Here is a 17783-nt window from a genome sequence, read left to right as displayed (position 1 = left end):
GGACAATGATTGGCCTAATTTGTGACCCTTTTCTCTGTCTGCCATCACACGACAGCCACCATTATCTCAGACTCTAAAATATACTTTAACTGTTTGAAAGGCAGTCAGAACCCATTTTAACAGGCATATATCATCAATGCAGAGAGTGAACACATGATTTCTGTTATACAATATCCTACCAAATATGGAGCCCCAGCAGTCCTTGGAAATCACAATTCTGCTTTCACTGATGTTGCAACGATGATTGTGATATTTGCCGTTCACCTAAATATCTTTTTATTTATTAGGAGCCAACCTGCCACACGGCAGCGTCACCTAAGGAGTTGCTAGTTATAGCAGGAGGTCTGACCTGCTGGCTCCATTTATTGATTTATTTTGCACTATAATCCATAAACAGGGAAATATGTTACATGTAGATTTGTAGTTTTTAAAGAGTCAGAAAAGAAGCGATTAAAATCATTATATATGCCTCAAAATCTCTGGCCCAAAGCCTTTATAGTTTTTCCTCAATCTAAAAATGTGGCATCAAAGTAACTGATGTTGGTTTATAAGGTTATGGATGGAAAAGGGTTGGAGTCCTTAGTTTTAATCTATTTAATAAATGGGAGAATAAAACCTTACCCTTTAGCATGCATCTCCGATTAGAGGTGATTGAAGAAAAATGATCTAATTCTGATTTCTAGCCTGTTGATTGGTGCATCTGTAGTCTTGGTGCTTATGAGAGATTTTGATGTGATGGAAAAATCCACTGAGAGCTATTAGGCCACTGCAGGTTTCCGTTTGTGGTACCAAAGCACCCACGTATTTAAAGCCCTACAGGTATCAATAAGTAATAATGTTATATTATCAAAAAGGCTATGTAGCTAATGCAGGATGTGTCCTAATAAGAAAGAAGGAGGTTGGAGGATAGATTTGGTCCAGATTAGAATGTGGGATCCTTAATATCTGTTGGATCACATAAATACTTCAAATATTTTAAATTGAATGCATTTTAATAATGATTCTAAAAATATTACATTTCCTATTTGGGAAGGTTTGTGTATAAATCTACTCTAAAACTTTTGATAATAAAAATGTAACTCAAAAGATAAATGCAGAAAAAAAAGTCCCCAATTTAATTAAACATATTTGCTACCAGCTTAATTTTTGTAATTTTGTTATTAATCTCAATCATTTTTTTTATTTATTAATAAATCTTTTATCACTCTACAGTTCCCCCCCCCGACCCTTGACGATTTTATTTTCACCTGTAAAAAATGCTAAATAAATAAACGTACGTACTTAATGCTAGTTTTTAAAATAAATATAATAGTGTATATTTGACACATTTTATAGCTTCAATTAAATCCTTGGCTTTCAAAGTCGTGTCCACTAGGTGTAAAAACTTCAACATTAGATTTATTTCCTCACAACAGCTCATATTTTGGTTTGGTGGTTACCTTGACATCTTCATCCAGCTTCATAATTTTCTTGATTCGAGCCAAGGGCAGCTCCTGCACACGGAAATCCTTCTGAAAGAAACGGATTATTACTTTCTTAAAACACATCTTAGGGATAGCTGATCAGATAAAATGCTCTAGTATAAAACATGGATTTGTGCTGAATTTGAAAGCAGTTTGAACCCACTAAAGTTAAGTTCCTGATCTCCTCCATGACTCGAGGCCAGAAGGACTGAAGCGTCTGCTGGGCATCGCAGGTACCGGCTCCAAATGCATCCGACATCTTCTACTGGGCTGCGTGAAGGATGACAAGAAGGATGTGAGTAAATATTATTGAAGAACCCAAAACAAAAACAAAGAATATAAATAAATAAAAACTGTTTCAACAGGCCAAGGACACTTGAAATGTTAGTCCAAACCAAGCCTGAAAGGGTGAGAGGTATCAGCACATCATATCTTATCACAACCTGTAAATATGACTGACTGGAATCCAAAGGGAGATGCAAAAGGCTTCTATTCTTGTGGTTTCAAGATGCTGACATTATAAAGATAAGGAACTCGGATTCAGAGAAGCTGTGTGCCCCCTGACTGTCAAAGGCTCTTTCAACTTCTGCACTCTGCTAAAGCTCCTCAACAAGCACGCACTTTTCATGTGCAATTAAATACAGCTTGTGACCTCAGCAGCAGGGATGACGCTAAACCTCTGATGTAAGAGCAAAGAGCGGGATAGAAAAAAGAAAAAGAAATCTCTTAATGACAGAGAAACAATAAAAAAAAATGTAGAGAAAAGCAATTCTTCATTTGGACTCTTGCATAAAGAAAGTCTTGATAAGGGGTCAGCCAGTGTGAAAGAGGAGCTGGCAGGTTACTATGGCATGCCAGGAATCTGGTTTGGGAATACTGGCCTGCCTGTCTGAGCTTGCAGAGCTTAAGAGTGTGCTGATCAGAGCCACTCTCCCTTTTTTCATTTTAACTTTGCAAAAAGACTGGATGAACAGGGGGGAGGGGAAACAGGAACATGGGAACAAGGAAACAAACGTGGAGGTGTTTACAAGAGTTGTTTTGTAGTGCATGAGGAACGGAATGGGCCTTGTCAAGTTCAGTATTAATCCAGCATTAAGGACAAAGTTCCAGCAGCTTTAGCAGTAAGAGATGAGAGACAGACAGGGCCAGAGATAAAAACGCTGCGCAAGCAAGCGTTGTGGGTCGAATGACACAGAAAGAGGGACAAATCAAGAGAGACAGTGAGACATGACGTAACAAAGGATAGCCTGGGCGAGGGGAGGATGATATAATGATATTAGATCGTGAGGGATTAGAACATACCGTATCAACAATCTACCAAGCGGGAGAGCTCATGATATTTTTTATAAGGCACATTTGTCTGGTTTTCCTCTATGAATTTGATTAACTTCTAAGTAGTTCCTCAGGTTATTTGATTGATGCATGTTGATGCAATCTGAGGGCGTTAAGGCAAAGCAGGGATACATGAGGACCAGCAAAGACCAACAAGTCCTCAAAACAGCAGGAACAGCAGAAGCTGTGCAGGGGAGAGTTTCCAAGATGGGCTTTGTCTTCACTTTATTATGTAGAAGGAAACAACAGGTGCTGTCCTCTGCCTTCAGCCATCTAGACGCTAACATCGGTTTCTTGCAAGCTGCAGGAAGCTAAATCTAAGAGCTTTACTGGCTGAACTAAGGCAGGGGGTTAACATACCCCTGTAACTTCCGTTTTCAAGTCAAAGCCTGTTAAACGTAAACTTCCCCAGAAACAGGTATTACATAATAATCTTGTCATACAGTGAACCAGTTTCAGTAAAAAAAAAAAAAGGTCAATTTGATTAAGAAAAGGAATGTAAAAAAAAAAACAAATAAATCTTACATGGCACCTTAATAAAACATGACCACGGATATGGACAATATGGTGTATTTAAGATCTTTTAAGATACAGCAAAGATCTATAAATGCAACTCAACACATAGTTGGAAGTTTGGGCTCTCCAGAATAGTCTGTATTGGCTTTTTAGTATGTTACCAGCAATACTTTTTTTCTTTTTTGTCACAAATATTATAAAACAAGGTTATCAGGAGAAAATATATTAGACTGGCCTCTGATTCATAGTGAACACAACAAATCAAATGAGACATCTTCTTTCAAATATTCCCAATAAGATTTTTAAGCATAAATAAAACAACATATTCCACAGCTCACTAAATAATTCATAATAACCTCTGTTGTTATCAGCTTACCTACTAAATCTGGCTCCACAGTTTTGCAAACAAACATAGTTAATGGTATCCAACAAGCATGACTAGCTTTAATGCAGGTCCAGGAAATAGTATGATACCACATACACCCTTTCAGTTTTTAATCAGCTTTTTTTTTTTTTTGCCATGCTTACCTAAAAGCAGCTGAAAATATTTCACAGAAATATACACACTGACTGAAATCCTGTGCCCTTCAATCAGCTGATCTCTGACAGGAAAGTAGTGTCTATCTGGCAGGTTACTGAATATTACAGAAGAAGCATTTCTGCATCCTGCCCTGTCATTCAGTTTTTCAACAGACAGTAGCCTAAATCGATAAGACAGAATAGTGGGTGAGGAGGGAGGGGTTATATAAATCAATCGGCCCGCTTCAAGCTATGCATGCCAGGCTAGTGATTGACCTTGACAGTGTCTCCCCCTCACTCTCTGACGCTCTTGTGTCCAGTTGCATTTCAAGGTTGATTGAAGACCTGCAGTCTGCAGAACAATCCCAGCATTCCACAGGAGAATGACAACTAATGGGAATTGTAGTTTTATTTTTGTTTTTATGGTTATCATAATCTCAATAGATAAACTGACTTCCATAGGTTATTTCATCTAATCCTAAATCTTTGCAACACAAAAACAGGTTATTTAGCTTTAAATATCAGCATTTGATATTGTGATATTGGTTAACAAGACATTATTGTGGTTCTGCATGTGTACAGTCTGCCAGCTGGAGTGGCTCTGTCCAGCTGGCAGCCTGATAAGGAACAATAATTAGGCTATTTGTTAAACGTTAAAGACGACCATCAGGCTGCTAATGATGATAACGCCGTGCCACTAAACATCTCCCCAGATCTTTATTCTGTTTTTTTAGCCAATTTAATCTACATTTCCTCCAAAGCAAGAACAGAACGGTTGAAGAAAGAAAAGAAAGAAAAAAAACTCTTTGAAGTGGCACATCCTTCTCTAACCCTATAACCTTCAATGTAAATATACAACCACACACTAACCACTAAGGGTGTGCAAAATAATCGTCAAATCGATGAATCGTGATTCTAATTTTTGTGATCTACTGAATCGATTCTTGAAGGCAAGAATCGATTATTAAAAAAAAAAAAATGAACAAATAAAATACATTAATGGTTGGCGCACATCAATCAAACCAAGTGGAATACAACTTCCAGTCCAGCAGATGTCGCTGCGGATGTGTTGACGCCTGCTGCTTTGTGTCATAAGCATGTCCGGACTGATTATCCTCATTTTGTTATTTTAAGTTTGATGAATCCTAAGATCTTTTTGTTGGTGTGTCCATGCCAGTAATAGTAATATTTCTGTCCAGTATTTGTTTTCATTGCAACACCTCCAAAAGTAATTTCAATAAATACAGCTATGTATGAATTCAGTTGCTTTCAGTTATGTATCAATTGAAGACACTATCCAGATCACACCCAGCCAGTCAGCCACTGGTAAGGGCTGTATCTTTTTCTTACAGTGTTCAGTGAAAATATCACAATGCATCGCAATATTTCAAGTATCGTGATGCATCGTGATAGAATCGCATCGTGGCATGTGAATCGTGATTCGAATCGAATCGTGACTTCTTTGCCAATACCCACCCCTACTAACCACGGAGGAAGGAGGGGCGAAGTCAAGTCAACATGTGAGCAGAGATGAGAAAGCAACTGCAATGAGAGGCAGGCTAAAACGTGAGAAAAAGCAGCCAAGCATCAACATGCCTTTTTAGCATTTAGCTCTACTAGTTTAGTGTGCTTTTCTTGCAGTTAATTGAACTTTATAAACTCACATTGGAGAAATTCCCCTCTGCGTTTTACCCATCCCGTTGGGGAGCAGTGTTAAGCAACATTAACAATATTTTGAAATGCTTTGCATTAATGGCAAGTTTGCATGAGAGCCTGTCAATCTGTCAGACAGGGGGTAGACATAAAAAGCCAGGGTGACAACTGCTCCACTGTGATCTTTGTAAATTGGTGCTTTGCTCATTTCAGTTTTTCCACACATCTTTTCATACATCAGAATAAGACAATTTCCTCAAGACTTAAAGGAATAGTACATCAGAGCCACAAAAAAAAAAAAGAAATATACCAAGATGTTTTATTTTTAAGTGATGAGTATCTCAGGTTTCAGTTTAACTTTTCTATGCAGACTGAGCTGCTGTTTTATTTAGTCTCAGGTTTAATTCCAGCTCTCTGTCTTTAAACACTCCCTTTTGATATATAGGATCAACAAAAAACATGTAAACTGATCACAACACGTATCACCATTGCAACGCAACAACCTGGTCATAATTGTGTTCCAATGACGTCATTCATCATTAAATTAGATGAATCATGAGAAAGGCTTCAGATTTTTCAGGATTTACCCTACCAATAAGAGAGTAGGCCATATCAAGCACTGATTAATGAAACTCTATTATTAAGTAGATAAATGCGTGTTGTACAGAAATGATACAGCTTGTTTATTAAGGTTAATCTCATCATTTCCACTAAAAACGACCTTTACAAAAAGATTTCAGCACATTTAACAGACTTCAAAATTCTCACTCCAAAAGAGGCTGCATTATTCCACGATATATGGCTGTGCTGGTTTGCCCTGAGCTGCAGCTGTATGCTATATTAGGATGGAAAAAATGCTGAACTCTTCCCTGCAGTGTAGTTGTCCTTCTGAGGGGTCATGGGGACAGAAAAATGACAACGTTTGGTTTCCTGAAAAATATAGTACCATGGGTTTTTAAGTGCCAAATGTCTGTGCTGTAAAAAAAAACTTTTGCAGCAACTTGCTCTTCCTCCTATGTGCGTTCCACATCTCTACTCCTATTTCCTCTCTGGTGCGTCTTGTTCCGCAGTTGAGCGCTCCTCGTTTCCTCCGTCTTATTTCCCTTCACCTGATCCTCCTCCTCCATCCTCTATAAGAAAGTCGATGCTGCTCTGCTTGCAGCAGCTGAATCAGCGCTAATGTTGGTCTAATCCCGCGGTTCTCAAAGTGTGTGGCGCGACCCACTGGTGGGGAATTGAGACGTGACAGGTGGGGCGCGCCAAGTTCCGGTGTGTGTGTGTGTGTGTGTGACTATAAATGTAGAATGTGTGAGAGCAAACTGTCCTTATAGCTGTATGTTGCCGCTTTTTAGACCAATCAAACCCACAAAGTAATCATTACTAGCCTACATGCAGTCTAATTAAAAGAACATTAGATATGAGAAAAATTTCCCCTGGAACTGAAGTGCCAAAATAATGATTGACGTGACGTCGGCATATTATTTGTAACAGAATAAACTTTCGCGCCCCAGTGTTGCCAACTCAGCGACTTTGTCGCTATATTTCAGACCCCTCCAGCGACTCTTTTTCAAAAAAACAAATCTAGCGCCTTTTGGAGACTCTTACGTGAAAGCACGTATCGTTCCTTTTCTTGTCCTCCAGCGGCAGGTGCTGCCGTGGGGCGCCTCCCCCGTCCCAACCCCGTTCTCCCCCGCTATTGCAGGAGTCCCTATCAGCGCTGCAGTCAGAGCAGAGACACAGCATGTTTAACTTTTGCGTCCAGACTGCAAATAAAGCGCACATGCGCCGGGATTGACGGCGCAGGTTGATCATAAATAACTGAATTTGAAATATTTTATCTTAAATAAATAACGGCGTTTGATTCACACAGCCACATGTTCATGTTTCTGGTTAGGAGTGGAGAGCGAGTATCCACTCATCGGGCAGAGAGCTGTGTGCATTCTTCTTCCCTTTGCCACATCATATCTCTGTGAGATGGGCTTTTCAGCTGCTGCTTCAATGAAAACAAAATACAGATCTCAGCAGAACATTGAGCATGACTTGAGAGTGGCAGTATCAAGCCTGCAACCCCGTTTTGAGAAACTGCAATGCAAAACAGGCTCATTGCAGCCACTAATGCAGGGATAAATAGACCTGTCTTGCCAGATGGATTTCACTTCTTTTCTTTTATTAACAGATTGCAGAGTGGCACTTTAATTTTTTCTATCTTTGAGCTTGATACAAATTTTGACACAGCTGCATTTTTATTTTCTTTATTTTTGAGCTTGCTGTTATTTGATGTAGATTTGTATTTAGATACTACTTGTTACTTCAATAAAATTGGAACATTTTAAGATTGTTGAATATTTCATTAGCATTGTGTTGGGGCGATGGGGACAGGCGGGGCTTGAAAATTCCCCCTTGTCCAAAGTGGGGAATGACAGAAAAAGTTTGAGAACCACTGGTCTAATCTCTCTTTTTTACTCTCCCATTCTGTAACATCACTTTAAGAGGCCCGTCTTCGGCAGCGTCGACCTGCTTCAACTCTGACATCTGCCTGCATCCAATGAGCCTTTAAGCCCTGTCTAATAAATCTCATAAGACCCTTGCTAAGGCATAGAAACAGAACGCTGGCCGCTTTTAAATTTAACGAATAAAGACTTTTTAGATATTAAATTCTGACATTTTCACTATTAATTATATGTCATCATTAGAATGACTGTATTTACAGTTAGAAAAAATGCATTCTCTCTAGTATCTCACAAGTAAATTATTTTATAAACTATACAAAAAGTAAGACTGCAGATTTTAATAGCAATGGAACCAACTTTTTTTTTTTTAATCTAAAAACCTGACTAATCAAATTGCTCATTCTCAGCTTTCAGGGATGAAGGAATTTCTCATGTGCAAGTGTGACAACTGGTCACAAACAAATAGATTCCAAACCATATAAATTATTTTACCTATAAGACCCTAGAAGCGACACAAGGTGTCCTTTTCAAAGGCATAAGGTAATTTGCAAACACTTTACAATAAGCCTCTACTTATACATGGCCATAAATAATATACAGATATCAGGGATGTCCTAATCTGATACTAATATCAGATATCAATCTACTATTAGGCAAATAACTAATATTATATTATATGTAAAATCTTACATATAAGCAAGGTGACAGAAACTCTGCTTCTATTCAGGTTTTTTGTTAATCACAAATGGATCAGTTGTTTTCAAACCAACTGTTATTGGCTGTTATTCTCGGTTTGAGTAAAATCACTTCATCAAGCCTTTTTTAATATCCCTTAGCTACTAAATAAGTAGCAACAGTATGTTTCCAGTATCCAATATTGTATTGGGTCACTATTTCCATCTGTCAATACTCAGATCCGCATCAGAAGGGAAGATACGTATGTAGACATCTGTTAAAGCCATATATCACATTTATAAGTGCTTCTTATGTCTTAATTAAGGCTAAGCGAGAGAAAAAAAACTGACCAATTTCTTGTCAAATTGTGAGCCGAATCTATATTGCTATATGTTTCAGATAGAGTTGTTTATATTCGACATTTCAAATTGTTAATACCTTGAAAGAACAACAAGCATTTGCAAGATAGACTTTTATAGCATGTTTGATATATTGATTGGGACAATAATAAAAACATATGAGTTATAACGCTTTTAGAGATTAATCAATGACATATCTATGAATTATTTATTAGGCTTCTATAAGAGGAGCCTTACTGTAAAGTGGAACCAATATTTTATAGGACAACTGACCAATCTAACTCTTCCTGGCTGACACCAGATTTCCATTTTCTTTGCAGTCTGACTTGTCTTCTCTAATTTTGATTCAGTTTGTTTTCTCCAAAATGACTATATGATAGAAAACACTGCAGAGCTGCATGATGTATTTACTTGTTTATTCTTTATTGGAAGGGGGTGTAGATACATTTTAGGAACGGTAAAAAAAGAAATCTGATATTTTTCTGGTCAGTGGAGGAAAAGTCATAACCTTCCTCCGATTGACTGATACAAATCTAACGTGCTTACATATACTCTCACAGTGAGGTTTTCACCTGTAGACTCGTAAGGTTTCCCTTCTTGGAAAGTGAAGCGATCAAACTCAAACTGTCAGAGTAAACAAAAAGCAGGCTCATGGATGGATGATTGCTTTTTCACTGTAAGTCTTTAAATCAGTTGAAAGGCGGTGATGAGTGAAACTGTCAGTGATACAGAGTAGGCAATTTGGAATTAAGGTTATAAAAAGTTGAAGTTTTAACTAGCATGCTTAACAGAGACAAATATGACAGAGAAAAGGCCTTTTGTTTTATAAGACAGTTTTACTCTGATGGATGAAACACATTCAAGGGTCATACTGACATTTATTTTGAAGCATAGCCCTGAATAAAGGAGAGTTCTACACGCAAACTGTGAACTATCAAAGCACTTAGACTTATGCCCCCTCCCTCCTTCATAACAAACAGCACACTGGCGTGGGTACAGCATGCAGGGTAAATAATCTACCTGGTAGAAAAAAACACCCACAAAAAATAAAAAAAAACACAAGAGGTTTCCAGCCAGGAATTATAGATTTACAACAAAGATGCGCCTACTTTTTTGTGCATATGTTAGTGCAAGTGTCGATAGATTACAGAGAAAGATGAGTTAGGGTATTAATGATGAACATGCTCGCTGCTCATCAACCTGATCCCTTTGACCTGTCCAGTACAAACTAGCTGACCGAACCGCCCTGCAAACTTTGCCCTTGGTTCTGCTTCAAGCAAACTCCAGGAAGTGCTAGTCAGTGATCTCCCAAGGTCATTCAACAGAGGAGCGAGAGAACCCAGAGAGGGAGGAGGGAGAAAAGGGAGATGAAATGGAGACGGGGGGGGTGGGAGGGGGGTGAAAAGCGACAGGTTTTTCTAACTTTCCCTGCAGCAACCAAGTGACCTAGGCAGTTCAGGCTTTCCACTTTCTAAGAAGCCAAAAAAAATAATAAAAATAGTGGACACTGCAAATATTAGCTATGTTTGGTGTTTTCCTAAATAAGTGTTACTTCTTCCTATCGTTCTCCAAATTTCTACTTCTCGTTTGCAAACAGAGATACTGCAGGAGTCAGTGCCTCCTTCCTGTGACCTTCATCCAATGCTAGGCCTGGTCTCTTGCATCAAACTAGGCATGGGTAAAAACACCTGAGCGCAAAAAAGTTTAAAATAAATAACAGAGCGTTCATTGTTGATGTACACATGAGCAGGGGAAAGAGGGAGGGTAGAGCAGCTGTGGTCATTTTAAGGATATGATGGCCAGCTCATTAAAAAGGTTTGTTTGAATTTTGTGTAGATCTACAAATGATATTCAAATCTCATTCAAACAGCAACCAACCCTGGGATTTGGCAACAACCACTTTAACTTAAGAGTTATTTTTAGTCTCCCTCTCTCAATCTCTCGCTTCCCTCGGCAGGACTCTGTTTTGTCAAAGGCACCAAGGGAACTTCAATTCTGGGAGCACAAGAGGCAGAAAGAAAGAGTCAGAGGCAAGTGAGAGAAGACGCGTCCTCTGAAGACTCCATCAGAAAGGATCAGATCAAACCATTAGCCTGCTTTGCCCCTGAAGCTGACAGGCTGACAGTCCGTCCCATCTGGGTGTCTGGCACCATTGGGGAGGGGGACCTGAGGGGGTCCTGAGGTCACTATAACCAGCTGCACCTCCACCCCTGGGGACCTCCATTTAGGTCTGAGCACAGAACAACAATCCATAAAAAAACTAATAAGTAATCACAATCTCCGTGCACACTAGTAGAAATTTGAAAAAAAGAGTAAATTCCCTGCCATGCCACTAGTTGGCGATAGACATGTGCATGTGTGCAAACAATTCCTGCTTAAATAGCTAAGGTGTAAAGAAATAAATGGCAGGAACCCAAATGTTTATTCGAAAGAGTCAAACAGGTTTAAATGTTGCTTAAGACTTTTTTTTTAGACAGATTTTATTTGTCATTTTGTTTACACAAGCTTAAAACAAAAAGAAATTTCGTTTGGAAACAGCTCACTGGACAATTTCATCTTTTTAAAAAGGGCAGCCTTGAAAAATAGTAAAAATGAATGAAGGAAGGTGAATCCTTTGAATTTGAAACCTATTTTGATCATAATGTTGTCAGAGAGAACAGGTTTTGATGCACAATACTAATATTTTCTTTATTAAATAAAATGTCCTGTGCAAATGGTCTAAAACTGGAGCTTTTCCAATCAGTCTGCAGTAGATTGGAATCAGACAATTTCCCCTAATTCCTAATTAGAGAAGAAAGAAAATAGAAAAAAAATCAATTTCCTCTAAATATCAAAATGGATCAAAACTACAAAGAATCAGTGAGGCACATTTTTGAGTTTAATCAAAAAATAACAAACAATAAAACATCAAGAAAACATGCCTTGATTAAAAATCCAGTAATTCCCAATTTTTTGTTGGAATAAAGATTTCAAAATGGATGACCTTTAATAGAGCATCACCATTTTCAACTAAATCTTCCCTTGCCTTCTTTCCAGCCTGGCACCTACATGTGACCAAGAAGGTCAGTTTAAAAGAGAAGAAAAAAAGCAAAGCAGCACCTAAAGGGCCCGCTCTCAATGTCAGCGCCAACAAGACACCAAGGTCCATTTGAGCACTGAGTCAGATTTTTGGCAGCAGCACTCTTCCATTCAGTCAATATCAGGGCACAGAGTGCATGTTTTTGTACACGGTGGGCCAAAGTCAAAGCAAGTGACATCCCAAGATGACAGGACTTCGATTTCCGTTAAAAATAACGTAATATCTTTAAACTATTTTAACCAAAGATAATTTCACGAAACCACCCATGATGCAGTGAAGTGACAAACGAAGGACATTAGTGAAAATCATAATACTGAACTAAGGAGAAAAAAAAAAGGGGGGGGGGGGGGACAGCTGTAAAGGACAGACACTCTTCCCTGCAGAGTGATGGAGACAGACTTAAAAGACAGAAGATTAGGAATTTATTCAGATACTTAAAGCAACTTAAGTTCACAAATTCAATGTTAACCTGTCGGACTTACCCTGTGCCCTTCATGGTGATCAATCTGGCCTGCTGGGAGTGCATAAGAGATGGAAACAGATAGCCCAGCTCAAGTCTCCTTGAGGGGACCAGCACGCAGATCAGAGGTTGACAGAAAAACTCTCATGCTCCTCCACTTCCTGCAGCTCCCTGATCGTATCAGCAGACAAAAGACACTCTGGCTCCACGGGACAGCTTTGAAAAGCTCTAAACCCAGACTCAGAGTACGGAACCACCTCCCCCTCCCCATTTTCCTTTACAAATTGCTCCGTCCTCTTCAGCAGTCCACGAGGTCTTTCTAAACATCTTTACTAATTCTCCTCTTACAAAGTCCTCCGAACTTGCTGACCAACTCATTTTTCCCTTTTAACCTTTCTCCCTCACTTAGGTCAGTGACCCATGAGTTCGTCTTTAAGCTGACCCCACCAGCTCAGTCCAGAAACAAGGACAAGAAGAAAACAGAAAAAAAGGAGCAAGCAAACAGTACAGCGGTACTTCTGACACACACGCAAAAAAAAAAAAAAAATCTTCAGCCTCCTTCCCCTTTAACGTTAGAGCGTAATCAATCTAGCATGCTAGATGACACCCAAGCCCCGCCTCTAACCCAGCTTCCCACCTCACTTTGGCTGACGCAGCCAATAAGAGGGTCGAGGTGCTCACACACCATAGGTTGGCGCATGCCCCCCCTCCTCCCCAGTGCTCCACCGCCTCCCTCTGCCCAACCCCCTTTCACTGACAGCCAACTTCCTGCTCTAAGTTACCTTGAGCTGCAGGATAGGGGTCAGGGAAAAGAAAAGAGGAAGAGAGAGTGCAGCTGAGCGTCGGTGAAAAAAAAGCAAATAAAGTTGCAGAAAACTCAGCAGGGAGTGTGTGTGAGGGTGTGATCTTAGTCGCTTGCCTTGGCATGTTTTTTTTCCTTCCTCTCAGGCGGTCCTCGTCCCTTCAGCTGCTGGTTGGATGTGAAAAGCTTCACAGGCTGCTCTCTGACAAGTGCTTTCTGCTTATTTACAATGTCAAACTAAATGTCTCTGTCGGCCCCGCCCCCTGTCCCCTGTTACAGGCCCACACATCGGTGATGCAGGCAGTAAAGCTCGTCCATCATTGGTCGACAGAAATGCCAGAACTGATGCCGCATGTTGCATCCACATGATTTAAAGTACAAAAGCATACTAAAACCAGCCTCCCTGTCTCTTGCGTGTACACAGGCTCACATGCACATCCACACAAATGCACATTTTGTCCTTGCCTTCTCGTTTATCCTTGCTAAGAGGCACAGGTACGTACTGCAATCATTTAGCCTCAAAGCAGCCTTATTTGTTGTGATGACATTCATTGTAGTGATGATAACACACTACAAAGTGAACATTGACATGCATTAAGAGGTAAAACAAATGTATGAGACACATGAATACTATTTGGGGACAAAGATTCATTCTAAAACCAGATTCTCTAAGGAGCTATGCACAAAAACTCCTAAAGATAAATCAGCTGACTGGACAGCAGTTGTGAAAGATGGAGAGAGATAAGACAGAATATGATTCTTGTTCTATTTGTGGTTAAACAAGACTCAAGAGATGTGTAAACAAAGACTTGTTGTTTTGACCCCAGGAATCTATGCCCACAGCAACTTCCACAATTAAAACATCATCAGAAAAGCCACATCAGCAATGTCACACACAATGCCCTTTTTGTCAAACAATGACTGCCTTGATGTGCAAACTTTTTGTACAGAAGACAACTTTGATGTATAAAAGCAGGGTGTTCCTGCTGAATTGTATAACTAATCGTGAGTTTTGTACCAGACAATATGCAAATCATTGAGGAAAAACACCTTTCAGATAGGCCAGTTTTATGAAGCAGTTGCATATAAATCTTCAACATAATGTGAAACAGAAAGGTCAGGATAGAGAAAAGAAAAGCTAACCTGTCCCATCAATGAAAAACCTAGGAGGGGGGAGGGGAACCGGAAGGATGGAGAAGGACAGAGAGGAGAGTTGTTATAGGATGGGAGGGGTAGAACAAGTGGAGGGAGGGAGAGGGAACATGATAGAAACTCAAGAGACACAAAGCTAAATGTTCCCTTTTCTATTTTTGCAGGGAACATAGGGACTGGGGCAGATACTGCAGGCATCAGGTTAATGATTGCATCGCAGCTGCAGAAAGATTAAGCTCTCCAACAGCAGCCGACATGCTACAGTGCTTTTCAGTTGAGCTGAGTCCTGGGCTACCCAAAATAAAAAGGCCTCAATGACACACAAGGTCACCATACTAATGAAACCTTCCCATGACCTGTACTGCCCGTAGTTTTCTTTCAGTGATGCTGTTTAGAGATAAACATGTGCCAGCCAAACGTTGGGTTTCATAAACACACAGCACCCTCAGGGTGTCGAGTCAAACCATGCGTTCACCACAAACGTGTAAACACATGACCACCTGCAAAACAAAATGGTTAGAAGGCTAATTTGCTCAAAGGTTATTCAGGTTTCAGCTTTCATCATAAAAGGAACATCCTTTGGTATAAAAATGTGGAGCACACTTACTTTGCATAGGTAATCATGTACCTTGAACTTTTTTTTAAACCATTTTGCCACTTTATAACTAAAACCTAAAACAGTCTATTTTTGTGACTTGATGTGACTAAGAAACAAAGAATAGCAGTACTTCAGAAATATTAAAGGAAAAATTTAACAATTATAATTGGCATATGCTGATAAATGTGTTGCACAAATCCAACACTATGGACACAGTATCTTTATTTTTGAGACACAGTGGATGCTGTTTAATACATGGAGATGCTTTGATATGGAAATTGGTGTGAGGATTCATTAAACTAAATACAGAGTAAGCAAGGGAGAGTATGCTGGAGGATATGGGCAGATTATGTTGAGGCATCCTGCAAGAACTAAGGCTACAATGACAGCAAAAGTTAGTATAGTCATCAGTATAAAATCCCAATGAAATGCACTGAAATATGAAGTGCAAAAGGTATGGCCACCTTTGCAGATACTATGGGAAGAGGGAACTAGAGGGATTCTAAGTGGGAAATAAGCAAAGCCGTGGGAGAGTTGCAAGACTGACTAAGGTGTTTACATCTGACCTTAAACAGAAAATACTTTAACAAACCGAAACCACAGCATTTAATGTAACAATGCAAGAAGAAGAACAGTGTTAAAATAGAAGCAAAACCAAATTGGTCAAATAAAAAACTAAAAAAAAACGTCTGATACAGTGTTAAAGTTGGTAATATTAGACAATGGTGTACTACAGATGGACGCTTTTTTTTTTTTATGGCCGATGACAATTATTTTGACATTAGCCAAACCGATCCCCAAGATGTGCTGCCGATAGTTTTTGGCCAATACTTAATGCCAATCTCCCCCCCCCCCCCCCCCCCCCCCCCCCCCCCCACCCCCCCCATCCTTCATTTAAATGATAAAAACAACAATTATTGCAAATTTTACAAAAGTATTAATTTAGACCAGAACCCAATTCAAACAAGACATTAAAAATAAGTAGATGATGTGGCAATACATGTTCAGCTGATCTCATGGCTGCTGAAAGCACAAATGATCGGCCAACACCTAATAATAAAACAGTAATATCGGTCTTCCGGTGTATATGTCCATCTCTACAGTGTATTATATATAAGGCAGGGTGCATAGTTTCCTAACTTTAAATAACCAAGGAAAGTGGGTGTAGGATTAAGCATTTAAAGGGTTGTTGACTTTGCTAATTAGGATAAAACAGGCCTAACTCATGTTTAAAAATCAATGTTATTAAAAATGTCCAACAGCAAATAATAGTATAAAAAATAAAGGGAAGAACTCCTTTCTATGTTTTCCAAAATTAAACTAAAAGTTTACATTTTAAGCTTCAATGTAACTGAAAACGGTACTAAATGGCAGCAAGCAAGAGTATAATTCCTAAAATATCAGAGCAAAGCGCAGCGTTTCACTGACCAACGGTAACGTTAAACGCGTAAAAGAGCAGCCACAGCAGGGTATCTTTTCTCCGCTAATAATTAATGTCCGGCTGGTCAATTAGGTGGCACAGTACAATAAACGACTGAAGTTTACGCTAGCTTGCTGGAGAACCTCACTGGCCGTGTAGCACAGATATCTATTCGCCGAAGGAGCGATAATAGTCACTAATTGCCAACGAGTCCTGTCACCATATGAAAGTTTGCAAAGCTTGGAAGAAACAGTCTAACCAATAAAGACAACGTTTGGATCTGTCCTTCAGACCAATCAAACCTCGGACTAGATTCCACCAATCAAGGTTTTTAAGGATAAGTTCGTTCTGCAACTAACGCCATTCGGGCTCTCATCGAAGTGGCTAACTGCGCTAACAACCTAGCATACAAGCACCAAAATGGCGTCCGCAGAACACCAGTTTCCTGACCACCCGTGATCCTTAGAGCGGGCCACCAATAAGCGCCTCAGAGAGCGGGGAGGGAAATGGCGCCTGTGTTCATCTTCCAAAACAATCGTCTATTGGTCAAGAACAGCAAATGAAATTATGCCAAGTAATTGCCCCCACTTTCGTTCATTACAGATAGCTATCTTGATAAGAACACCAATGTAAATTAATTTCAGTCTCTTACTTTCTTTTACGGGTTCGTTCGAAGTGAAGTCCGGTTCAGCGTATTATTTATTTTATTTAGCTTGCAAAGAGAAACAAGATGGCGGCTGCCTAGAACCGGAAAGACATTTACGCGATGACGTAGCAAGTACGTAGAAGACCGATGGAGTTCAGTGAAGGCTGGCCACACATTTGCAGCTAATATTTTAAGGTTGTTTATAAGTACAAACTATTAAAATGAATATATATAACGAAAACCAACCATTATAGAGTTCTATTCGTAACAATAAACGTTTGAAAAACAGAAACCCCAACTGCCTTTTAAGTATTTAATACTACGGTAATAGAATCTCAACTACCACAAAAAGATTGCTTTATTTTTAAACCAAATAGGGTATTATTAAGAAGTTTTTAAGAGATGTCGGAAAACCATTGGTTTAAACATTGCTAAAAACTTCCTCATTTTTAAAGATATTTAAATTTACTCTGAAATATTTCAGTTCCAAAAAAAAAAAAAACATGGGAAATCATTGTATAGATAACTCCAAAGTTTTTAGAAAATCCCAAAAATAATATAATTTAGGTAATCTAACTGTATGCTCTGTTTGGTCGTTGATAAAACGACCAAACCTTGTTGATAAAAAAGTGCACCAAACAAATGCATGTCAGTGTCTT

At 39.2% G+C, this 17783-nt stretch overlaps 1 protein-coding gene across 8 annotated transcripts in view; it reads right to left on the bottom strand.

The window, feature by feature from the left end:
• nfyc (nuclear transcription factor Y, gamma) overlaps positions 1-17260 on the bottom strand; it is a 30765-nt gene extending 13505 nt beyond the window's left edge. For 2 of the 8 annotated variants that reach the window (XM_038288927.1, XM_038288933.1), the window contains exons 1-3: positions 17131-17260; positions 1627-1733; positions 1440-1511 (exon numbers count right to left, since the gene is read on the bottom strand). In XM_038288927.1, the coding sequence (XP_038144855.1) occupies positions 1440-1511; positions 1627-1722 (168 nt within the window). In that variant the 5' untranslated portion in view covers positions 1723-1733; positions 17131-17260. Of the gene's footprint in view, positions 1-1439; positions 1512-1626; positions 1734-12528; positions 13038-13425; positions 13562-17130 lie in introns of those variants that run through there. The other 6 variants (XM_038288930.1, XM_038288934.1, XM_038288932.1 and 3 more) reach the window with 5 other exon arrangements.
• Positions 17261-17783: the final 523 nt, after the last annotated feature.

This window comes from Cyprinodon tularosa, unplaced genomic scaffold, assembly GCF_016077235.1.
Source record: "Cyprinodon tularosa strain WSP-4 unplaced genomic scaffold, ASM1607723v1 ctg26, whole genome shotgun sequence".
NCBI lineage: Eukaryota > Metazoa > Chordata > Actinopteri > Cyprinodontiformes > Cyprinodontidae > Cyprinodon > Cyprinodon tularosa.
The sequence above is the reverse complement of the archived record's forward strand: the minus strand, read 5'-3'. Positions and strand labels throughout refer to the sequence as shown.